General features: G+C 35.2%; 1 protein-coding gene across 4 annotated transcripts in view; it reads left to right on the forward strand.

Moving 5' to 3' along the window:
• Window positions 1–24,619, forward strand: part of LOC150088474 (uncharacterized) — a 131,445-nt gene that overhangs the window by 99,163 nt on the left and 7,663 nt on the right. For all 4 annotated transcript variants that reach the window (XM_090369534.1, XM_090369536.1, XM_090369535.1 and 1 more), the window contains 2 exons: window positions 12,786–12,931; window positions 23,765–23,858. In XM_090369534.1, coding sequence (XP_090225660.1) covers window positions 12,786–12,931; window positions 23,765–23,858 — 240 coding nt within the window. The remainder of the gene's footprint in view (window positions 1–12,785; window positions 12,932–23,764; window positions 23,859–24,619) is intronic.

Genomic DNA, 24,619 nt, shown 5'->3' on the forward strand with positions numbered 1-24,619 from the left:
GACTGATTACCTGCCGAAAGGTAGAACAATTACAGGTGCCTATTATGCCAACTTACTCACAAAATTACAGGAGAAAATCAAAACATGTAGGCGTGGCATGCTATACAAAGGTGTCAGAATGCTTCAAGACAATGCCCCAGTTCACGCTTCTGAAATTGCAACAACACAGGCGGCCACTTGTGGATATGAAATACTGCCCCATCCAGCCTACTCACCCAATCTTGCACCATCGGACTTCTTGTTTCCTTCCCTCAAATCATTTCTTCGGGGACCCACTTCCCTTACGACGAGACACTCATTTCTGCAACAGAGTCGTGGTTTGATGACCAACCTCACCACTTCTACAAAAATGCTATCCGTAGCCTCACCCATCGATGGGAAAAATGTGTAAATCTGCACAGTGATTATGTAGAGAAGTACTAAAGCCTGTGCCAAGAATCAACAGGCTAGCACAGTGGTTTTCAGCCAGGGTGCCGTGCACCTTAGGGCACCGCAACAACATTCCATGGGTGCCACATAATTTGGGTTTAAGTTACTTAAACATTATTATTTTTTAATTTATATGTTTATTTCATTATAAAAAGGTGTACAGTATCTTTTTAATTTTGTGGTGATCCATAATTGGTTTACTTAGTACCTCTATATAAAGAATAAAATTATTATATACTGTATATATATAATTTGTATTATGAAATGTAATTTTTATAATTAAATTATTGTAATAAATATCATATAACATATATATATATAAATTGAGTAGGGGTGCTGCAAAATAAAATAACTTACTTAGGGGTGCCCTTATTAAAAAATGGTTGTAAACCACTGGGCTAGCACCTCTGCTGCTAGGTCAGGGCAATTCTTTATTGAACCACTCTCATATATTGTATTATAAATAAATGTAATATAAAATTTCTTTCTAATAATAATTAAAGTTATGGGTTATAAATTTCCTGTAGTTATTGCGATGGCCATCTTTGCTGAGTATTTTAATTTTTGCCTCTGAAAAGCAATTTGTAAGGTGAAGCCTTCACTTTAAGTGAGCCCTAGATCCATTTGTGAAAAAAGGGTGAACTTTATTCAAAAAATAGTGCCAAATTCTTGGTGTCATATGTCCGGTCTTGTGTCCAACTTAAATACCATTATTTGCAGTTCCACCCAAGGTTGGTTTGGTTTTTGGTTTTTTTTAGGAGCATTAGCAACTAAGGCCATATTGCTCTGGGAATATGCGGTGGTCATTCCCTGACCTTTCCGTATTTGATGGTGATGGGCTTGAACCCCGGTCTAATCAAGAAGCATGTGTTATGCACTGCTGCTCCTTCCCACCTGGCTACGGAGGTGCCACCACCCAAGGTGTTAATATCTTTAAATTGTATAACATCACCTAAACAGGCAAATCTGCTGTGCATTTAGAAATCTGGGACACACCAGGACAAGTGTTTAGAAGCTTACTGGCTTCTCATCAGTGGCATTATCAGATATTGAAATGCATAGAGGTTTGCCTGTTTAGGTTATGCTGAACAACTTAAAAAGATATTAACAACTATAGCAGAACCGTGTATGATGGTATTTGTCTATAATGGTTATTATGTGTGTATATGGAAGTTTTCTTCCCTACACTGCCTGGCTGTTAACTTAGACAAAATACATTATTCACTCAGTTCGGTATACGTTTGCTAATAGAGACAATCCACTGCATTAACCTGGGATTACTGCTACCCACATGCAGTATCTTGCATTTGTTAATGTTAAACTTCATTTGGCATTTTTCAGCCAATCTGCATATTTTTCTAGATCTTGTTGCAATAGCTTACTTTGATTACTGTCATTAACCACCCTGCCAACCATTGTATCACCTGTAAGCTTAAATATTAAGCCAGATATGCCTTCATCAATATCATTAATAAATACAGAAAACAACAATGGATCCTACCTGAGTCTCAGAGGACTCCACTAGTAACTTGAGTCCATGAAGAGCTATGTCCATTAATAACCACTCTGTTTTCTCCCACTCAACCATTCTTTTATCCGTAGCAGTAACGTGTCCATAATGCTACAATGCTCAATTTATACTGCAGTCTTTATTTGCATATTGTTTGTTCTTTTGTTTTGCTTAGCATTGTATTGTTAAAATGTTTAAGCAGAAGGAGAGGAAGTATATGAATCACCTTGACAATTTCTGCTACATTTGTGGATGGTTTACAACAGTGGTATCCAACTTTTATGGCCCATGAATAATTTTTCTTCGGCCTGCACAGAAAGAGAACTAAAACAGCATTTTAAATTTTGTTAATTATTTCAAGAATCATGTACATTCAACAATAAAATAAGTGAAAATAAACAAATTTAAGACTGGCACTCATTGCGGCAAATATGTGAGTGGTTGAAGTTACGAAGACATATGTTAGTGTCATGAAATCGGTTTCTTTTATCTGTGTTTTGTATGAAATATGCGTAAGCCTGATCAGAATAGTGTGTATATACAAGGTGTAATCAAAAGGTTTCAGTATTCAAATTATGGCATGCCTTCTGCTTGACCTTGGTGGCTGCACAAAAGTGTATATGTGCAGTACACTTCATTGAAAATGTAACACACTAATTTTTCTCAAATCGCCCAACACAGCCTGTGAAACCAATCTTTGATTATGGCCCCTGTACAGGGAAAAGGTTGGACACCACTGGTTTACAACAAAAACTCAGGAAAAAATCTATACTCTTACTAAATGTGCGTGTTTTGCAGCACATTATAATTTTCTGGTTTCAAGATTGGTGATCAGGACAAAACTTGAACTTTATATGTGCTGCATTGCCTGGTCCACAAATCTCTGGCTAACTGGGAAAATTAAAAGTTTGTTTTTTGCTATTCCTATGGTGTGATGAAAACTGTGCAACCACATTGGTGATTTCTACTGCATGACAGAAATATCAGAGATGTACAAAAAAGCAAGCACAGCATCAAATATCTAATATATTATTTGCAATAATGTCTGTTCCATATAATGAAAACCTGTCGATACCAGACCCTACAAAATTGTGGGACAAAGGAAGCAGTGACGAATATGCCGAGATATGTTGCAGACTTTGCTGGACTGTCCACGTCAGCAGACTTTGCTGGACTGTCCACGTCAGCAGATTTGGACTGCCAATCAGCAAATTATAACGCCCTGCACTTAAGCAAGATGAGTTGAATGACTTATTTTGTGATTTAAAGTTATGACAAACAGCAAGCAACTCCTTTGTTTTAGGTTACAACAGTGGAAGTTACTTGAAGCAGGGATTATAGTATATCAAAAATTTCGCAAATTGTTTTTGAAATATTTCATTATGGAAGACAGTATGTGTTTTTGTAAAGATATTAGTTGTCTTCTGAAAACTTAGTTTTTAAAGCATCTTTGTTCACTTCCATGTGTCTTCTGTCAACGTCATCATGCTTATTTCATCTTTTGTTCCTCCCCCTCCTCCATATATATTGATTATAGTTTCACCTGCTAACAGCAGAACAAAAGTTTGCTCAGAGGAAAAATACCCTCTTCTGAAAGAAGTGGACATTGAACACAATCCGAATGGATCATATTTATCGATCTCAAAATTAAGTTTAAAATAAAAGCAGTGTTGATGCACAATGAAAATGCATTCCCATCAGATCCTGTATTTCATGCTCTTGGCTTGAAAGAAATACAGGTAACCCTCATATAACTTATTCCAATGCATCATGCCGTGCCCCTCTCTCAGTTCATCAATCATAGTTTTCCTCAATCTCTGTTTGGTCCTCTTCTCCTCAACTTTTTCCTCCCTCAGGCCACACCTTGAGTACTGTATACAGGTCTGGAGGCCTCATTTTAAGAAGGATGTAGAGCTGTTGGAATGAGTACAGAGAAGGGCAACAAGATTAGTATGGAACAAAGGGTTTGCAAAATTTAAGCCTTTTTCTTACGAAGAAAGGCTTAAATTTTGCAAATTACAGTGTCTGGAGACTAGGCACCTGCGAGGTGATCTGATTCAGGTGTATAAAGCCTTGAATGGTGTATAAAGCCTTCAGCTATCTTAATGATATGGTGTACACCTTTTCTGCATTGTTTAACATAACTGATATGTTTTTTGATAGGTGCTTCTCAGAGATTGTTATCTTTAATCTTACTGTAGCTTGATTCTTCTTTATTTTTACATGGTTCAAATGTGCTTCTATTTCTAAAATAGATGAAAAATATCTGTGTGATCTGCAGCTCCTGCTGATTGTCTGTGATTTCACCATTTTGGGCCTGGAGAGGACGTATATGATTTACCATCTTTGTTTTTGCATTAATCCAATCAAAGACGGTGGTGAACCTGTTGCAACACTACTGCTTTCTTGTTAAAAATGGAAGGAAATGTAATGGGAAATCTATCATATACAAAAACTGGGAATTGATTTTGGGATATAGGTGCAGTCTGTGCTAAATTTTGACTTTAGAAGGCAAGAACTATAAAAATATCAGTAATTGGCCCTTGTAGAATCACAAATTTTTGGGAATTCCTTAGTGCACAGAATACTTTGGTAATACTGAACCAGTACATATGGTATGCATGTTTGTATAATAGTATTGTATGTTATGCTGTTAGAAGTGTATTTGTAACGCAATTTGCATGTTATACAGGTTGAAAAACTTGGAATAATTCACAGGATAAAATTTCTGCTCTATCCACTTAAGGCTGCTTACCTACAGTCTTTTGAAGATACAGTACTTTTAAGAATTGTTCTAGCTTGTGACTGGATTCAGGTGTACCCCTCTCCAAAGATGAACCTACTGAACTGTCTGTGTCCTGTTGCATTAGTTCATTTGCTCAAAAAAAAAAAAAAAAAAAAAAAAAAAAAACCACACAGAGAAGTTATATTATTATTTTAATGACATCAAAACTTCTCACTCGTATCTCTATGTGCTTATTTTGTTTGTAGAATTGTTCGTTCATAGATTGTTTTTGCATGTGTGCAGACTGCAAAACCTAGAATAAGTTGTAGAGAAAAGCCCTACTCTCTCTTTCTGAAATCAGTTAACTGCAGCCTCAATTGAAGAGGACCTTAGAAATTACTCTGGTTGCTGATAAAAACAAGTGGCAGTCTAAGGGATTTGAGGGTATTAGAGTGCACAGTTTTCATAGTAGGTTATAGTGACATCCGAAATCCAGTAATTTGGAGCAGAAAGGACCTACATATGTTTTTTGAGACATATTTTCATTATTTTTAAATAAATAATAAATAAATTTTCTGTTTATATTCCAGGACAGCTGCATAAGTCAGAGGAGTTCACAAGATTGAGAATACAAGAATATTACTGTATTGGGTAGTCATATTGACTTAACAACAGTCAACTGAAATGTATGTACTATTATACACTCATCCAACCACTCAGCTATGGTGGCCATTAAAACTGGCATAAGGTGCATTACGATGAAGTCTCATATTGTTCCATAAAGTCTTCACTAGATAGGCATTCTCCATTAATTCTATTGACGAGCACATAACAACAACTTGCCTTCTGCACACCCATATCTCAACATATATCACTGCTGCTTTCTGATCCCAGAAACTTCACTTGCTAGCAAGCTCAAGCTGCATTTTATCATATACAAAATGCATATGAGGAATCCATTCAGGTTGCTCATACGCTTGTACAGACCTGAATATCATTCTGAATCACAAGGCAGTTTTTAGTTGTTTTAATTCCTTAAGATATTCCTCTTCCAACTATTCAGTACTTTTCGGTACTTAATTATTCATGTTCCTCTTCAACTATTCATTATGGTTTAGTATGCCTCAGTACTGTGCAGTGGATTTTTGTTACTAGTGTATTTAATCATTGAATGATGTAGAGGATTTTTCAAGTGAATTTCATTCATCATTGAGGATATAGTGATTTTGATTCAGTTGTGATTGTTCAGACAGTTTACATACACATCATTGCTATGATTAAAACTGACTAAATTTTTTAAAGCATTGGCTTGTTGTAGCAGAATCAAAATAAGACTTGCAAAGTGAAGTTCCTGGACTGGCTGTGTGGAGTGGTAACCACATAGAGTGGTGTGCTGTTAATTACAACTGAATTAATTTGGTGCAAGCTAATGGTGACTTTTACATCAATAGGACACTGCTTTTTTTCAGTGTCTTTTGCAATTTTTTTAGCCAAGCAAGGATGGTAGATGATAAGGAATGGCAAATTTGCATCACATTTTGTCATAAACTTGGGAAACTTATGAAATGCTTAAACAAGTGTTTGGTGAGGATGCTATGGGATCGAACACAAACTTTTAGCATTAGTAGAGGCATATGATGCAAGAAAGCAAGCTTATATAGCATCAGCCAAAAAAAAAAAAAAAAACCTTCCCTTTTCATCCATCCATTCGCTCCAAATGTTTGTCTAGTTCTGCCTTGAATTTATTTAAGCTGTCAACTTCTATAATGACAGTTGGAAGTTTATTCCAGCAATCAACCACCTGCTGGTTAAAGGCAAATTTCCGAACATCTATTCTACAACTGTCTTTTCTTTATTTGAAATTATGTCCCCTCTGTAATCTGGGCAAGAGGAAGAATCCCATCAGCATTGAGCATGCTCAAACCATTCAAAGATAGATGCAAAATATCTGTGTGATCTGCAGCTCCTGCTGATTGTCTGTGACTTCACCATATCTTCAATCAGATCACCTGCCTAATCTCCGGTGCCTGGAGATTAGGCAGGTGCCTAAACTCCAGACACTGTAATTTTCAAAACTTAAGCCTTTCTTCATAAGAGCAACCATTTGTTCCATTCACTAATCTTGTTGCCCTTCTCTGTACTTGTTCCAGCAACTCTACATCCTTCTTAAAAATGTGGCCTCCAGACTTGTATACAGTACTCAAGGTGTGTACTGTATACAAGATAATCGCATCCTTTTCCCTGCTAGAAAAATTCCTGTATATCAGGGTTCGCCAACAAGTTAATTGCGGCTTTAATTTCGGTCGATCATGACGAATTTTAAATATATATAAAAATAGATTAGTCAATCTAAATATTATTACGTGCCCCACTGCATACGCTTATTACAAATCCGTTGAACCACGTGACAGCCGCTAGGCTTGTCTAGTGAAAATTCCTGCACTTACGTTCAACACATACTGCAGTTCTTCTGTGGCTATACCCAAAAAAGGAATTTTAGAAAGGCACCCCAATGCATTCCATGGTAAATACCAATCAGATTTTCCACCTAATAGTGACCTTAAAAAAATGACTCATCTCTAACAGTCTCTCCACTCGCTGTCTCATAGACGTACTGTTTCTGCTGCATGCCTTTTCTACAGATACTTCCCTGGGCACTGTTCTTCTGAATTGGCTTCTATAATTCCCGCTCTCTCTTTCAAAATGGTCTAAACACGTGCCGCCACCAGCCAACATCCATTGACTGTCCAACTTCAAACTCATAGAACCAACTTTTCATCTTCCTTGTTTATTCATTTAACTGCAGTTTTCTGGAACAACCTTCCTTCATATGTATTTCCTGAAAATTACAGTCTACAGAAGTTCATCTAATGTCAACAAATATCTTCTTTCATCTTCTCAACTTCTAACCCAAGCACGGTACTAAGTACTACAGGTTCTAATACCTCTTTTGTTTGGGGTTTCCATAAAAAAAAAAAAATAATAATAAATTAAAAGAACTTAATCCAGATTATTCCCACAACAAAATTTCTTCATGAAACCTAATTCACAATCTAAAGCAATAATTGTAGCATCATTTAAAGTCAGTCATCTTGCAAAAAAATGCAAACTATTTTCTGATGGTCAATTCATCAAAGACTCATTTTTAGAAATAACAGATTCTCTTTTTGAAAATTTTAAGAACAAAAATGAAATTAAGAGTGCTTTTCAAGATCTGCAATTATCTCAATACTGTGATGCGACGCATCGAAAAATTAATAAAACTGTGACTGAACAATTGCGTGCTCATATTGCGAATTGTGTGTCCTTTTCTTTACAATTGGATGAATCTATAGACACCAGTGATATAGCTCAATTGCTTGTTTTTATTCGTATGGTTTTCAATAATTCTGCCACTGGAGAAGAACTGCTGGGTATGGTTTCCTTAAAAGAAAGAACTAGAGGTCTTGATATATTTAACGCATTCGAAAATTTTATTGAAAAAATTAAATTACCACTATTTAAGCTTGTATCAGTAACAACAGATGGAGCTAAAGGAATGACGGGGCATCTTCACGGATTCATCGCATCGTGCCAAAAGGATGATGAATTCCCATATTTTTTGAGTTACCACTGTATCATCCATCAACAAGCGTTAACCAGCAAAAGATTAAATACTAAAAGTGTTATGGACATAGCTTTCAAAATTATGAATTTCATCAGAGGATAATCTCTTCAAAGCAGACTTCAAAATGCAACTAAATGAAAATGAACTAGATCTGATATTACACAGAGATGTGAGTGGCTGAGTCTGAGTAAGTTTCTACAGAGATTTTGAAATTTGCTGAATGAAATTTAAAAAAAAAAAAAAAAAATTGTTGATCAAAGGGGAGATAACTATCAGCGGTTACAAGATACAGATTCGTTGTGTGATCTGGCTTTTTTGGCATATTACCAGGAAATTAAGTGATCTGAATTTGGAATTACAAGGAAAAAATAAATGTGTGTGACATGATTAGTAGTATTTCTGCATATAAATATCAATTTTTTGGCAATGGCTAAGGATCTCAAAGGGGGGGGGGGAATCATTTTGCAAATATGCAAGGTCATTTGCAAAAATATCCTGTTTTTGAATTTAATGGTGAGAAATATGTTTCTGAAATTGAGAAAGTTGTGGAACCAGATTCAGTGATTTTAAAACAATCGAAGACATTGTTCAATATATTTCTTATTTCTTATCCATTTATTGTCGACTTAGTTATGAAACAAATTACAGAAAAAAATCGCTGAGATTTTTCACATGGAGAAAATATTACTCGAAAATGAAATTATTACATTGCGAAACGATATCTTCCTAAACGCCAGATCATCAGAAGAAGACTTTTGGAAATACGCTTGCCAAGAAAAGTACCTAAATGTAAAAAAAAAAAGTGCAGTGAACTTTTAAATTCCTGTTTTGATTCCTCATATCTATGTGAATCGGCCTTTTCGTATTTGAAACAATCTTACGGATTTGGATTACGGAAGGTTCTTTATGGTTGGCCTTATCACACTATATCCCCGATTTTGAAAGCATGGCAGATGACATGAAGACACAAACTTTTCATAAATTAAAAATTTAAATACGTATGAATTTAAAATAATTCTGAATTGTATTTAATTTTATAATTTATAAACAACATTTTTCGATGTGTCGATTAACTTTTTTAACCATGTGCATTGAAATTCTCGAGATGGTAGATTGCGGCACATTTTGAAGAAAAAAAGTAGATTGCATTACAAATTAAGTTGGCCCCCAACTTCTTTACAGTTCTTTATTTATGTAAAGAACTGTATATCACTGACAAGACACCATGAGCTACTTTTGCAGACTGTGTGCACTGCAAAAGTAGCTCATATCTCACTGCACAATTAACTCCAGGTCTTTTTCATTCTCTATCACCATCAGTGTAGTACCACACAGTTGATATGTTACTCTGGGGTTACTGCTGCTGACATGCAGTACTTTACATTTGCAATGTTAAACTTCAGTTGCCACCTTTCAGCCCATCTGCTCAACTTTTCTAGATCCTATTGCAGTTGTGTCCTGTCATTAACAACCCTGCCAACCTTTGTGTCATCTGCAAACTTAGACATTAAGCCTGATATTCCATCATCAATATCATTTAATAAATACAGAAAACAGCAAGGGACCCAACATTAAACCCTGGGGGACTCCACTAATAACATTAGTCCACGAAGAGCAGTGACCATTGATTAACACTCCGTCTTCTCCTGCCGAATCATATCTTTATCCATAGCAGCAATTTGCCTCCAATGCCACACTGCTCAAATTTGTGCAGCAGTCTTCCGTGTGCAACAGAATCAAAAGCCTTCCTAAGATCCAAGTATATGATATCAAAATTATTCGTTGCATCCAGTTCCTTTGTGACTACATCATAATATCCAGTCAAATTTGTCAGACAAGACTTCCAGTTAGGCCCAGTTCACATTTCGACCATCCATTGAAACTTGAACAATTTTTGGTTTTTGAAGAGGAGAGAGTGCTTCTAGGAATACATGAAATGTGGAAAAAAGCTCTTTTAACCTAGATGAGATCTAAATATCTTTTATTTCCAGTTGGCAATTATATATGAATGAAAAGTAGACATTTCATGATACATTGCTACCACTTTGTCTATGACCACTCAGTGCAGCCAGTCCAGAAACTTTGGCTTGCACCCTCATATGTGCCGTGATTCGAAGACTTATTTTCATTAGCCCAAGCATTTACAGTCAACACAATGTTTAGGAATTATAAGGAAAGGTCTTCATAATCCTTCTGTGCTCTTGATATTCTTTTTTTGTGACAGTTGCTTTTTCACATGAATCATTTTTTAAAATATATCAAATTCCATAATCAATATTTCACTTTATCTGTATTCTATAATCTATATTTCTTCTCCACAACTCACTAAAAGCTCTTCTAAGAAATTTAGTGGACAAATTTTTTAAACAGAGCTTATGGATGAAACAAAAGTGTAGCTTCAGAATTTATGTGGATTTGCATTAGCTTCAGAATTTATGTGGATTTGCATTACAGACTGACAACCTGCTTTCTGTGTCCAGAATTAGTATTGGAGTAGTAGGTGCCAAAAATTTAGAATATAGTGATGTGCAGCAAGAATACAAATTACCGTTATATAGCTACAGGAAATTTTTTTTTTTTTTTTCAATCAATAATGCAGTTGTTTGGACACTGCTCTCTAAAGTATAATTTTATTAGAACATCCTGCCTTTTACAACACCAGATTCTTAGTCTTTTTAGGAAGTGGAAAAAAGAAGAGAAAAGTAATTATGGTTCCTTTGGCAGAAAAGACTGACAAGAATTTTGCATATCTTTTGTTATTAAATATGGTACACTGGGTTGCTTCTTTGTTCAAGTTCTGAAAAACAAGGCTACTAGGTTTGATAGTAGATAGATTTGAATGGAAAAGTAGTGAGGATGGTATGGCTATGGGAAGAATTGAAAGGGTGTTAATTTTTTAACAAAATGATTTGAGGTTTTCTAAAGAGAGAAAAAAAAAAAAAAAAAAAAAAAGATAAATCATGGAAAACTTTTCTAAAATTAAGAGCCTTGAATATAGTTTTATAGACTTTGCATAGGTTTATTTATGGTTATAAAATGCAATGCTTAATATGCGTCATTGTTCCAAATTGTAATAAATATTGAATGTAGACACAAGCTTAAAGTTTATTTGCAAATAGTAAATATAATTATTTTTACACCTGTTAAGCTGCCTAAAAGAAAAAAAAAAAAGTGCCTTCATCAGAGACACTATAATGCCTTTGGAGATACTATAATGCCTTATTTGTAATCCAAAAATCCAGAAGGATTTCCTGAAATCCTTCTGGATTTTTGGATTACAAATAGACACATACATCCAAACTAGACTGAGTATTGGAGATTTGTTTAGAAGGCATGAGTTATATGTAAGCTGGAGTCAGAAGTGAATATTATAGAAGAGGATGACAGAGGAATGATCAAATTATGAAACAAAGTAGGCTGATATTGGCTTTGTTATAAAACACAAGACAACACATCATAGTCCAGGATATTCCACACGATCATTATCAGATAACAGTTTTGATTAGTTTTGATTGCATGAAAGCAATAAACTTTATCATTCTTATAAATGCTGGTGTAACAGAGATTAGCATGGCAACAACAGATTATGAAAAAATCTATAGGTCACAGTGTTACAAATAATAAATTAAAGTTGCAAGAACTGGTGTTATATGGTCATTACTATCATTGTCATAAGAAACTCCAACTAACCTTCCAAGTGACTAACCAACTAACTTTCCAACTAACCTTCCTATTTTTCATAATCAGTAATATGGTATTAGTCATTCAAAATACCCTCTTTATGCTTTTACATATGCCTGCATCTCCAAAATGTACTTGCTGGTGAGGCAGTTAATTTGCTTCACCCGTACACTTGGGAGATGCAGTTAACATGTGGCCCATACTAGTAATAATGACACCATTAATTATTAACATTGATGTCCTGAGATTGTTTGAGACTGTTAGGAGCATTGTCTTCTTCTTGTCACACATCTTACTCCACTGTTCTTAAGCTTAATAGATTAATTCAGACTTTCAGTGCACCAATCTGAGACTTTCAACTAGGAAATGCTATTTTCAGGCTACTGCCAGGTGATTCTTCCCTTTTTAGGAGTTGCAGAATCCTGGTAGAGAATAGCCAGTAATGATATCCATCAAGCATTATATTATTTAGCAGCTAGCAGCTTACCTTCTTTTGGAATGCCCTTTAGACACTGTTTTGAATTTGCCTTTTTTTTTCAAAAAGGTTGCATATTAAGGCTGTCCTAGACATCCTTCCATCAAACATGAGTAAGATTTGTACTTTTTGGATGGCTTGAGCAGTTAGCAGTTTGTAGAATCTGGATGGCACAAAACTAACTCTTGTATGGTTTTGTATTTCTTGGATATCATTGTAATAATGCAAATTGATGAATATTTTGTTATTTTTATGTGTATAATAATATCTAAAATAAAATATACATCTGGATTATGTATTTTCTCAAGGATATGTGTAATAATTTAAAAGTTATGTTAAAATTTTTACTTTTGAACAGAATGGTACTATAAATGGAGAAATTGTAGAGGAAGAAGTATTGAATATGACAGTACCAACTGAACTCACTTGGGAACATGGTGGAAAAGAAGTTTCAGTTTGTGGAGATTTCAGCAAATGGATAGATCAACGTCCTCTTAAAGAAAAGTAAGAACAATTTTTTTTTTTTTTTTTTTTCATTTAATAGTTGTCATGAGAACTTTATGATGGGATGCCAAATGATTTGGTGCTCAAGGCCAGAATAAAAGTTTTGAATAAGTGCGTTGAATGTTTATCTGCTATAACAAGCATTATTAATATATGGTCAGTTTAATAATATTAAATATAAGGAAAATCTACAGCTGTAATAAGGGAAATGTATAAATATGACTAATTGTAAATCCAGAAGTAATGTAATTTAGGGCGCCTCCGTAGCCAGGTGGGCAAGAACAGCAGTGCGTAGCACACGCTTCTTGATTAGACCGGGGTTCAAGCCCATGACCACCAAATACGGAGGATGTGGAAAGGTCAGGGAATGACCACTGCATATCCCCAGAGCAACATGGCCTCAGTTGCTAATGCTCCTAAAAACCAAATAACAACAATTACACTGCTCCAATTTTTGTAGCAGTCTTTGTGGAACAGTTTTACCAAAATCACATGTAATGCCAAAAATTATTTTTTGTTTCTGCTTTCTTTGTTACTGCATCATAGTAGCTAATGAGATTGGTAAGAGAAGTTATGATTGCAATATAACTGCATTTCTGTCAAGCTGATCATACATTACTGCTTTAACCACTGACTCCTGAAATCCTTCTGTTCTTTCCCTAAGAACAGAAGTCAATTTTATAGGTTTAATAGATTACTTATATAGATAGATTTTATAGATTACTCACTTCACTTACTGATCCCCCATTTGTAAATAGGAGAGACATTTGTGCATCCCAATCTGTAGAGATCTCAACTGAATCCAAGAATGCACTCACAACTATAGCCAAAGGCTTGCTTACCTCTTTGCTACTTTTAATATAATTGGATAAATGTTGTCAGCCCAGCTACCTTATTTACTTCTAGTTTCAACAATTTCTCTTGCACTTAATTCTCAGCTATCACAAAATCATTTAGTTTCCAGTTATAACTTTGTTTAACCGAGTTTTAATCCTAACTCTCACCTTTTGTGCCCTTAACAGATGACTGTTCTACAAAGATGATAAACTTTTCTGTTAAGTAGTTCTACTTTCTTAAAAGCATTAAGAAGAGAGCCCAGAAGAGGGAAAGTACCTTTTCTTTAACTTAGTTAATCTTATTAACTATACTAACCTCTATGCTTGGCCACCAGGTGGCACTGCTCCTGCCTCCCTGTGGCATGACAGTAACCTGGGTGGTAAAGAAACCCCCAGGGCCAAAAGGAGTCATCACGGATAAAAACAATTATCTACCTTAAGAGTCTTCAAGCTCAAGAGCAGAAACTGATAACATTGACAAGACTCCAGTCAATCTAAAAGGCTTCGAAGAGAAGCAGTGTCATGATGATTTACCAAATTTCATAGTAATACATTCTCCATCCATCCAAACTGTGGGCAAGTTATCACCATTCTTAATTTACAAAAGTCTGGAATCAATTTGCTGGATCACCAAAAATGGTTAAAGGGCTATAATTTGGAGACCTCCTGATTGAAACGGCCACTTCTAAACATTCTGAGCAGCTGTTAAAAACAACAACATTTGGTGGGTTGTCAGCATCAATTACTCCCCACAAAATCTTAAATTCATCAAAAGGTGTCATCAGCAAGTGGGACCTAATTACAGTCACCAATGAAGAACTACTTCAGGAACTGAGTAGTCAAAAAGTAATACATTTGAAATGGTTCATGACTAAACAAGGTAATAAACATGAACAACAAGGCAAAAAAATATATATTTTTAGTAAAGGGTGCTGAAAAATCATTCTGCCCAGGGTGTGGAAATACCTTGGTCCAACACTGATTGGAAGTTTTAGCTAGGTGTACAGTAGTTGAAGAGCACAAAATAGCAAAAAAAATATGGAAGATTCAAATGACTCTCCATACCTAGAAATCCACTACAAATGCATATTTAGCAAATACAGGTGAACCTTATAAATCCAGCAAATATTAGATTGACACTTGCTCAATTTTTGAAACCTAGAATTGTTGCCAACATGAGAGTTATCTGCTACTTTATTGTTGGTAGCTGAAAAGCACTGCTACTGGTATATATTTATGGGTTTAGACTGAAAAGTAATGCTTTTGGAATACAGATAAATAAAAAAAAAAAAAAAAAAAAAAAAAAGCGCTTGTATTCATATGAGAGGGAGAAAAAGTCTTTACTTTGTACCATTTTTAAGTAATGTATCCCACTTAACTTGATTATGTACACTGGTGTTCAAAGAAAATGCATCACCCCTTAAAATCGTAATTGTCGTGTCGTCTGAATAAGTACAGCAGGCCCCCCGTTATAACGCGGTTCGCTTTACGCTGATTCGCTATAACGCTGTTCTTATATTATAACCCGTATCTGACTATAACGCTGTCACAGATCACTATAACGCTCTTTTACAGATTACATTTTTGACATATTAACGAAATCGTTTCATTTGATGGAGTTGATAGCTTGAAAATGAATAGCAAAACAGCATTAAAACGTTTCCCACGCCGACTTGAGAAATTTTCCCACGCTCAGTAAAATTTTCTCGCACGCTAATTTAGTTTCAGTACAGTGACTTGTTACGTAGTTCCACGATCAACATTTTAAAAAATGATCAAGTATATTGCTTGTAATATTTGCGTTATATGCATTTATCCGTAGTCTAGTCATCACTTAGTAGAGTATTAGACATCGTGCGTAACGGAAAGTTTACTTGAACATTGTATCGTAATTAATTCAGCCAACGCAGTTACATTTTCGAAGAGCTAATAATGACCGATAGGAATGAAAAAGCGACAACGTCTGGGCGCAGTACGAAGACTATAAATGTAAGAAAAAGACCTGAATTTGAAAAGTAAATTAGACGTTTTGAAGCGAATCGATTCCGGTCAACGACAAACGGATGTGTGCCATAATTTAGGACTTGCAACTTTAACTGTAAGAACAATTATAAAAAAAATAAAGAATTCATTTTTGCAGCGGGAAAGATAGCTGTTCCACTGCAAGCAACTAGTACTAGGCCGGCTATTAGGATTGAAATGGAAAGACTTTAATTTTATTGAAGATAATATTCCAATGCAGAATTCAGTTAAGTTAAATATTAAAAAAAGAGAGAGAAAGAGATTAGCCAATATGATGATCTGAAGAAAACTCGCCTAAAAAAAAAAAAAAAAAAAAGTGGAACCATTTAAAACTGGTAAAGGCTGGTTGAATAGATTTAAAATCCAGGGAGAAGCCGCAAGTGCAGATCAAGGAGCCGAAACTTTCAAAAAAGAACTTTTGTTAAAATTATTGAAGAGGGGTATTATGTGTTATACTTCTCAACAAGTTTTTAACATAGCTGAAGCAGGACTTTTGTGGAAACGAATGCCTAAAAGAAGTTTCATATTGAAAGAAGAAAAAAACATGCCAGGTTTCAAAGCGGTGAAGGATCGGTTGACTTTATTGTTGGTTGTAATGCTGCGGGGGATTTACAATTAATACCCCTTTTAGTTTATTTGGAAGAGGGCCAAAGTTCAACTCAAAATCCACACATTTTTCATGATTAAATTCATCAATTAAATTAAATTCATTATTTTAATTGGAATTTTAAATTTACTTTTACTTTTGATACGCAAGTAGTTACCACATAATTATACGTATGCAATGCAGAATATTTTATATGTGCAAATATTTGAATATTAAATATTTTGACCGACATTTGTGCATCTTTTCATTACTGTTTATTATTCATTAGGAAATATCCTATGGCACTGACCGCAGCTCATAAATACATATGTTACCTTATGGGAAAGCGGCGCTCGCTTAGCGCGGATTCACTTAGCGCTCTGTTTTTCCGGAACGAATGATCAGCGTTAAGCGGGGGTCACCTGTATATGGCAATATTTCCTGCAGATTGCATCAGATAAGATTGACACGCGAAGGTGATGAATGTAATATCGCATCAGCTGTTACTTTCAGCTATATAAGTATGCTCTGCAAGAGTTACAGTCACTCCTTGCTTGTCAGGATGGCAAGTGCTATTGTTGCTTTACGTGAGGAAGGATGTTCTTCCCATCATATTGCTTATAGAGTGTCTTGTAATCAGTCGACATTGAGTAGATTTCTTTCCAAACTCAAGAATACTGGTTCTGCTGATAGGAAAAAAAAGGAACCAGATGCAAACGAGTCTCTACGCCAAAACAGGACCACGTTTTGAAGTGCTTATGCCTTAAAAACCATAAAGCTTCTTTGCCTGAGCTGAAAAGAGAATGGGACGAACATACAGGAGTGGTAGCAAGTGCAGTAACAGTCAGAAGCTGCCTCTTTAAAAACGGACTTGCAGCCTGTCGTCCTAAGAAGAAGCGCCTCCTCACACAAAAAATGAAAAAGGCCTGATTAATTTGGTGTAAAGAGCACGTCAAATGGCCCCCGCGAGCAGTGGAAGTCAGTTATTTTCTCGAATGAGAAGAAATTTAACCTGCATAGCTCTGATGGAAGAACACAATTCGCTGTAGACATGGTGAAGAATAGCATTCAGACTGTATGTTGTCTATTGTGAAATTCCCTACTAGCCAAATGATAATGGGGTGCATTTTGTATCGCAGAGTAGGTCACCTGCAGTTTATAAAAGATTCTGTAAATGCCAATGGCTACCTGGCTATCTTGGAAGGCAAATTTCTGCCAACCATTAGAGACCGTTTCAACCTGCCAAGTAACTGCATCTTTCAGGACGACTCTGCTCCTTGTCATCGGACGAAAAGTGCAAGTAGGCACTTCTGTAGTTACTTTAGCTTCATTTCTGTATTAGAGGTTTGACAGTAATGTGTTTACATTTGTTAGAGGTGAAAAAATGGTTGGAAGAACGGTCCATTACAACTCTTGGCTGGCCAGGAAACAGCCTGGACCTGAATCCTCTAGAGAACTGTTGGCATCGTGTGGAATCTGCAGTTGCCAGAAAGAAACCAAAGACTCTTTGCAAACTTCATAATTTGTGTTTGGAACTACGAACTATCAGTTGATTATCTTCAGAAATTGATCTTGTCAATGCCTCAATGGTGTGCTGCTGTCATCAGGGCCAGAGATGGTTCAACTAAATATTAGTTGAACCTGGTGAACTTTTCATTTAGTTTTTCATTTAAAATAATAAACTGTAGCAAATTGAGGGCTTCTGATAGCATTAGTAAAGGCACATGATGCAAGAAACAAGCTTATATAGCATCAGCCAAAAAAAAAAAAAAAAAAAAACCTAATTTCACCCATCCACTTGCTCCAAATGTTTTTCTAGTTCTGCCTTGAATCTATTTAAGCTATCAACTTTTACAATGACAGATGAAAGTTTTTGTTCCAGCAATCAACCACATGCTGGCTGAAGGCAAACGTCTGCACATCTATCCTACAACTGTCTTTTCTCAATTTGAATTTATGCTCTCTCAGGCAATTATTGTGAGCAAGAGGAAGACAAGTATGGCAACATTTCAGCCATAATTGTTGTGTTTACCAAAACTATTGTATAAAGGTTGCAAATGCTCATTTTGGAATATTTTGAGAGCACCTGTCAAATATTTCTTAACTTTGCCTTAACTATTAATAAATATCTTTTTGTTTATATTTCTATTTGTGATGATAGTCATTAATGTAACATACCATCGCAAAAAGGGTTAGAAATGTGAAATTCCTAGATGATGCACTTTATTTAAATGCCAGTGTATTTTGTCTGTCACTCAAATAAAATTCTTTTATGCAAGAAGTGAACCTTCACCTCATAGCTGCTTTACGTTCTCTATCAGTCGTCTGTTGTACTGATGTTTTTAAGCTTTAGGAACAAAAAAAAAATTGCTTGGGGCCAAATCTAGGCTGCTTCCATTTAAAACAGTGTAACTGCTAAATGAACAACATACAGAAAGGTTACTATTTGTTTAGCATATTGCACATAATCAGTGGAAATTATGTGCTGTCATCAGGAACTTACTGTGGTGCTGCAAGTTGGAACTTTCACTCTACAGCAAGTTCCAAAGTTATGAACAAATAAATAAATAAATTTTCTGTTCATACTCCAGGATGACCAAAACGGTCAGAGGAGTTCACAAGATGGACAGAATACAAGAAACAGCACTGTATTTAGCAGTCATGGGCTTGAACCCCGGTCACTGAAGGCACGTGTACTTATGTACCCACGGACCTGACCACTCGTACGGCGGCTGCGTGCATTATTAATAATAACAAGCATTATTTTTGTGTTGCACTTGTACTATTGTATCCACTGTATGGAAATGGATACTAGAATTCTTCCAAAGAAAATTTGCTACAAGGTGGAATAAAGTGAATTAGTATTTCCGAGGACTATCTGCAGTAAAACTTCAGAAATACTGAATTTCTGAGGTTTTACTGCATTTCAAAAAGCAATTGTTTTATAACTTTGTCTTATTTTTGTTTTCTTGCATCATATACCTCTACCAATGCTAATGCTAATTTCAGGTCAGAAACCGATTTCATCCACAATGAGACATATTCAACGTGCTTTCAATATCAGCATTTAAAAATGCAGTTTGTTTGAATATATACAAGTAGTTCTTGACTTTATGAGTTAATTTGTTCCTAGCTTTCGCGCGCTTGTAAAGCGGGAATTTATTTCCCATAGACATAAGGTTAAAAATAGGGGTTGTTTTCAACAATGAAATTAGTTACCTAATTAGTTTGTTTAAACAATGATTGATTTATCAAAAGAAATGAAAATGTAGCCTGTAAAATCAAGCAAATTATAATAATAGAGAAATTATTTACGACTTAATGTCAAAGAATATTTATTCTTCATCATCGTCATCGACTAAATGCATACTCGTTGATCACTCATTATTGGCTCGGCACTTGTTGGTTTGTTGCACAAGGAATCATCTTCTTCAGAAATGCTTCAAGAGGCGTTTGTTTCCAAGATAATCTTCTCTTTTCTTTATAAATTTCAACAGCATCCAAAAGCATTTTTTAATGGAACGCACAGATTGCAACTAACACGATTTGCGTGGAGTAACAAGTTTAGGAAGCTAAAAAAAAAAAAAAAAAAAAAAAGGAATGAAGAGAAGATTCTGAAAATTTATTTTATGTTTTTTATATGATTGAAGATTTCAGTAAAGGGGAAACACTTTTCACCATAATAACGTAAAAAACCACACAATTCTAGCTATCGATATTTTCGCAAATGCAAGAAGATAGAGTTCACTACCTGTTTATAATTGCTTCAGTAACAGAAAAGCCCAATAAACCGGAAAGTGCAAATTGTTTTTATTGTTTCATGGTCGTGACCTCCGGAAATGTGCTTTAGAAAAATATCATAAAGGCGGTTACAATTGATTCTTATAACAGAACATATGATAACAATGAAAGTGTAGTACATTTTAATGAATTGAATTGGTAACTAATACAGTTTACAAACCACGCTCACGACCTTTTATATGGCCTTAAGGTGGTAGTAGTAGTAGTGGCATGTGATGCAAGAAAGCAAGTGTTATGAGCTTATGCAGCATCAGCCAAAAAAAATTAAAAAAAAATTACACAACAATTCCCTCTAAATGTTTTGTCCAGTTCCTCCTTAAATTTATTTAACCTATCAACTTCCACAACAGATGAAAGTTTGTTCTAGCAATTAACCACCCACTGGCTAAAGGCAAATTTCTGTGCATCTATTCTACACCTGTCTTTCCTCAATTTGAATTTATGCCCCCTTAGGTTCATAATCTGAACAAGTGGAAGGATCTCATCAGAATTCAGCATGCTCAACCCATTCAACCTTATACACCTCAATCAGATCACCTCGCAAGTTGCCTAGTTTCCAACCACTGCAGTTTGCAGAACTTAAGCCTTTCTTTGTAAGAGGATCCTTTTATTCCCCTCACCAATCTTGTTGCCCTTCTCTGTGCACGCTCAAGCAAATCTGTATCCTGCCTAAAATGAGGCCTCCAGACCTGGACGTAATACTCAAAGTGTGGCCTGACCATTGCCTTATACAGAGGGACAATCACCACCTTTTCCCCTCCAGCAAAATTCCTGTATATCATTGACAAAACTCGATGACCTGCCCTGGCAGTCTATCTGCATTGCTCAGAAAACTTCATATCTGACTGCACAATTACTCCCATGTCTTTTTCATTTTCTGCCACCAATTTGTACAGTAGCCTTCCATGCTCAACAATGTCAAAAGGATTTCCTGAAATCCAAGTATATGATATAAAAATTATTTTTTGCATCCAGTTCCTTTGTAGTACGACACAGTTGGTACGTTTCTCTATGGTTACTTCTACCCATATGCAGTACTTTGCATTTGTCAATGTTAAACTTCAGTTGCCACTTCTCAGCCCATCTGCCCAAATTTTCTTGATCCTGTTGCAGTAGCACACTCTCATTAACAACCCTGCCAACTTGTGTATCACCTGCAAACTTCGACACTAAGCCTGATATACCTTCATCAGTATATCATTGATAAATATACAAAACAACGTTGATAAATATACAAAACCCCGTTGGAACTCGACTAATAACATTAGTCCACTAAGAGCAGCACCCATTGATTACCACCCTATGTCTTCTCCCACTCAGCCATCCTTTTATCCATTGTAGCAACTTACCCTTAATACCTTTCTGCTCCAATTTGTACAGTAGTCTTCCATGTGCAACAATGTCAAAAGCTTCTCCTGAAATCCAAGTATATGATATTAGAATTATTTTTTGCATCCAGTTCCTTTGTAACCACATCATAGTATCCAATCAAATTTGTCAGACAAGACTTTCCCTTAACAAACCCATGCTGTCTGAATTATTGCTGCAGTCTTGTCTAGATGATCCTGCAATGCATCTTTAACCAGTGACTCCATTATTTTACGCTCCTGACTTTAAAAATGACATTTTAGAGAGATAAATAGCTTAGTTATACAGCAAAAATTTCAACTTCTGAGATCTTGAAACGAATTACCAAACAACAATGTGTTATTGGGTTCACATTACGATATTTTAACGATACAATAGTGTCTCTGGAACTGATTAATATCATAAAGCGGGGTGCACTGTATTGTATAGCTTTGTGCGTGGTTTGGAATGCGGTATTTATGAATGTTTAACATTCATTTTTTGCGATTAATGTTCATATTTTCGGTTTTGTTGATACTTGATTCTTTGGGGGGGGGGACTTGTAAACCTGGGAACTCGTAAAACAAGAACTGCCTGTACAATCCGTTACATGACAATTCTGTCTGGAAATACAAGTTAACAATTGAATTAAGAGTGCTCCCTGTTTACAGACATCCTATTTGCAAACTTTTGATCTTACTAAATTTTTTGACTTGACATCACCTTTTGAAAGGGAAATGGATATGAGTGAAATATTTTCGCCTTTTGTGTACTGCAAATGACTGACTTAACAAGATAATACGTACGATACATGTAGTTAAATATAGAACACTGTTTATTACTTTTGAAGTAATTTCATTTTTTCTAGTAATAAATAAGCAGCTTTTTGACAATTTTTGTGTAGTTGCATATGGGGGCAACAGTTTTCATAGGTTAGTCATACTGCATTTGACTTGCAGAAATGGGGCCAGGAGTTAACAGACCGTAAGCATGATCTAGAAGTGTTGCTTCTGTGACTGTTATTTAAATTACACTTATAGATATTTTCTATACACAACTTTAAAGCCGTTCTACTGAATTGCAGCGCTACGGGGATTTTTTTTTCCCACAGCAAGAATGTTCTTGCATACACTATACTTCATTAATGCATAAGTATGGTTCCTCAGATTCAGTCCACCTCTGTTGTATATTGCAGTAAAGATTATTTTATCATTCTTATTTTAAAACCTTTTTATTAAAAAATATGTAAATTTTGTCATACAGTCAAACCTTCCAAATCCAGCAATCAGTTATCTGGCAGTGCCCATTTTCCAGTTATATTTAGGAAAATAGGCAAATTCAGTAAAGTAACTGAAAATTATCAGATTGTTCTTAGGCAGAGGTAGTGTGTTCACCAGAGCTAGTGTGTTCTAGCTGACTGATATATAATTATTAGTCAGCTAGAACACACTACAACATATGATTGATAAGGATTTATATGAGAGGGGTGTTATAGCAGAAACAAAGTAGTGTGAGGACTATCTGTGTTTTATTTTATTAAAACTTTAATTAGTTTTAATAAAATAAATTTAGCTGTCATTAGCACTCTTTAATTTCCTGCATTTCATTGTTACATTGATAAATTTGATGTCATGGGGTTATCTAATTACTATTTGTGAACAATAGCAACTTACTGGATTATTCACTTCCCGAGTTTCATGATCTGTACATGAAACATTAGAATGAGGTATAGTGGTGTATCATCCTGTGGTGCAGCTATACTATGGCCCTGAGTTTACGAAAGGCTAAAAGGAAAAGAGAATGAGTGAAGGTCAGTTAAAAATTGTTGCACCAGGGTACAAGTTTGTGATAACACACCACTTCTGAGGTAATGATTCACCAAAAGCATTTACTGTTTAGTGAATGTTTTTAAATATTAATATCAACATAGTGAGCAATTTTCATCCGTTCCCCCACAAAATTATATATTTATTTCTATGCATCATGAACAACCAATTTCTGGCCCCTACACTAAAGGTACATTTATTTAAAAACTACTTATTATATTTTGGTTGTACTTTATTATAACTGTGGGGTACTATTATTCCTTTCTCACTTTACAAATGAAAAGAACCATCTCTATACTTTCTTTTTACCAAGTTCTTATTGAAGTCTATATATATAGTGTTTAAGGGGAGCAATATATTAATTACGTTGTACCAGTTGGTAATGAATCTTATAATGCATTTTGTTTTAATATAGGGATGGTATATTTTCCACTAGTGTAAATTTGTCTGTAGGAGAACATCATTACAAGTTCTTTGTAGATGGAGCTTGGACTGTCTGCAGTAAACAGGTATGTGTATGTTCCCCCCCCCCCCCCTTATCAAGATTTAAAGATTATGAATGTTATTATAAACCAGTAATCTACAGCTCAGACTGGTTGGTAGGCCATTCTTACCAATTACTTTTCTTTTCACTGAAAATATTTGCAGTTATTTTGTTTTATGAATTTCTGAAGTGCTAAATTTTCATTTTGTTTATAACAATTGTTAATATGACAGACATCACTTAAATCCTTTAGCATGTTCCCAAGGATTTAAATTCTTTTGTATTAAATGTACAATAACTTAAATATTAATAAATACTAACAGACAGGAATACTAACTGACCATGTGAATAGTTATGAAATGAATTTTATTGTGCTAAGTGAATTGTTATATTAACTTGCCACAGTGTTACCTTAATGTTGGCAATATTTTTTGGATTCTGTTCCAGATAATGTTAGTCAAGACTGAGAACTGGTATTAACAGAGCAGTAACTTATATACAAACTTGTGGAAGACATTGCCATGTCATTTTGCAGGGCCATGACGTAGATAATTCAGTTAAATACGATTAAATTATTTTTTGTACTGATAATTTATTATAAACTTCACTGACCTCTTAGTCAAGCTGGAATATAAACAAGAACATTTTATTTGACAACCCTAACAGTTTCCACAGGAAAATTTATTTTAAAATGGAAATAGGTGTAAACAAACAACTCCTGTTCCTTAAATCCTAATCACAAGACTTCCAGTTGATTCTCTACTTGGCATACAGAAAACCCACCAA

The sequence above is a fragment of the Mastigoproctus giganteus genome, chromosome 3 (genome assembly GCF_048544385.1).
Source record: "Mastigoproctus giganteus isolate SK-2022 chromosome 3, ASM4854438v1, whole genome shotgun sequence".
Taxonomy (NCBI): domain Eukaryota; kingdom Metazoa; phylum Arthropoda; class Arachnida; order Uropygi; family Thelyphonidae; genus Mastigoproctus; species Mastigoproctus giganteus.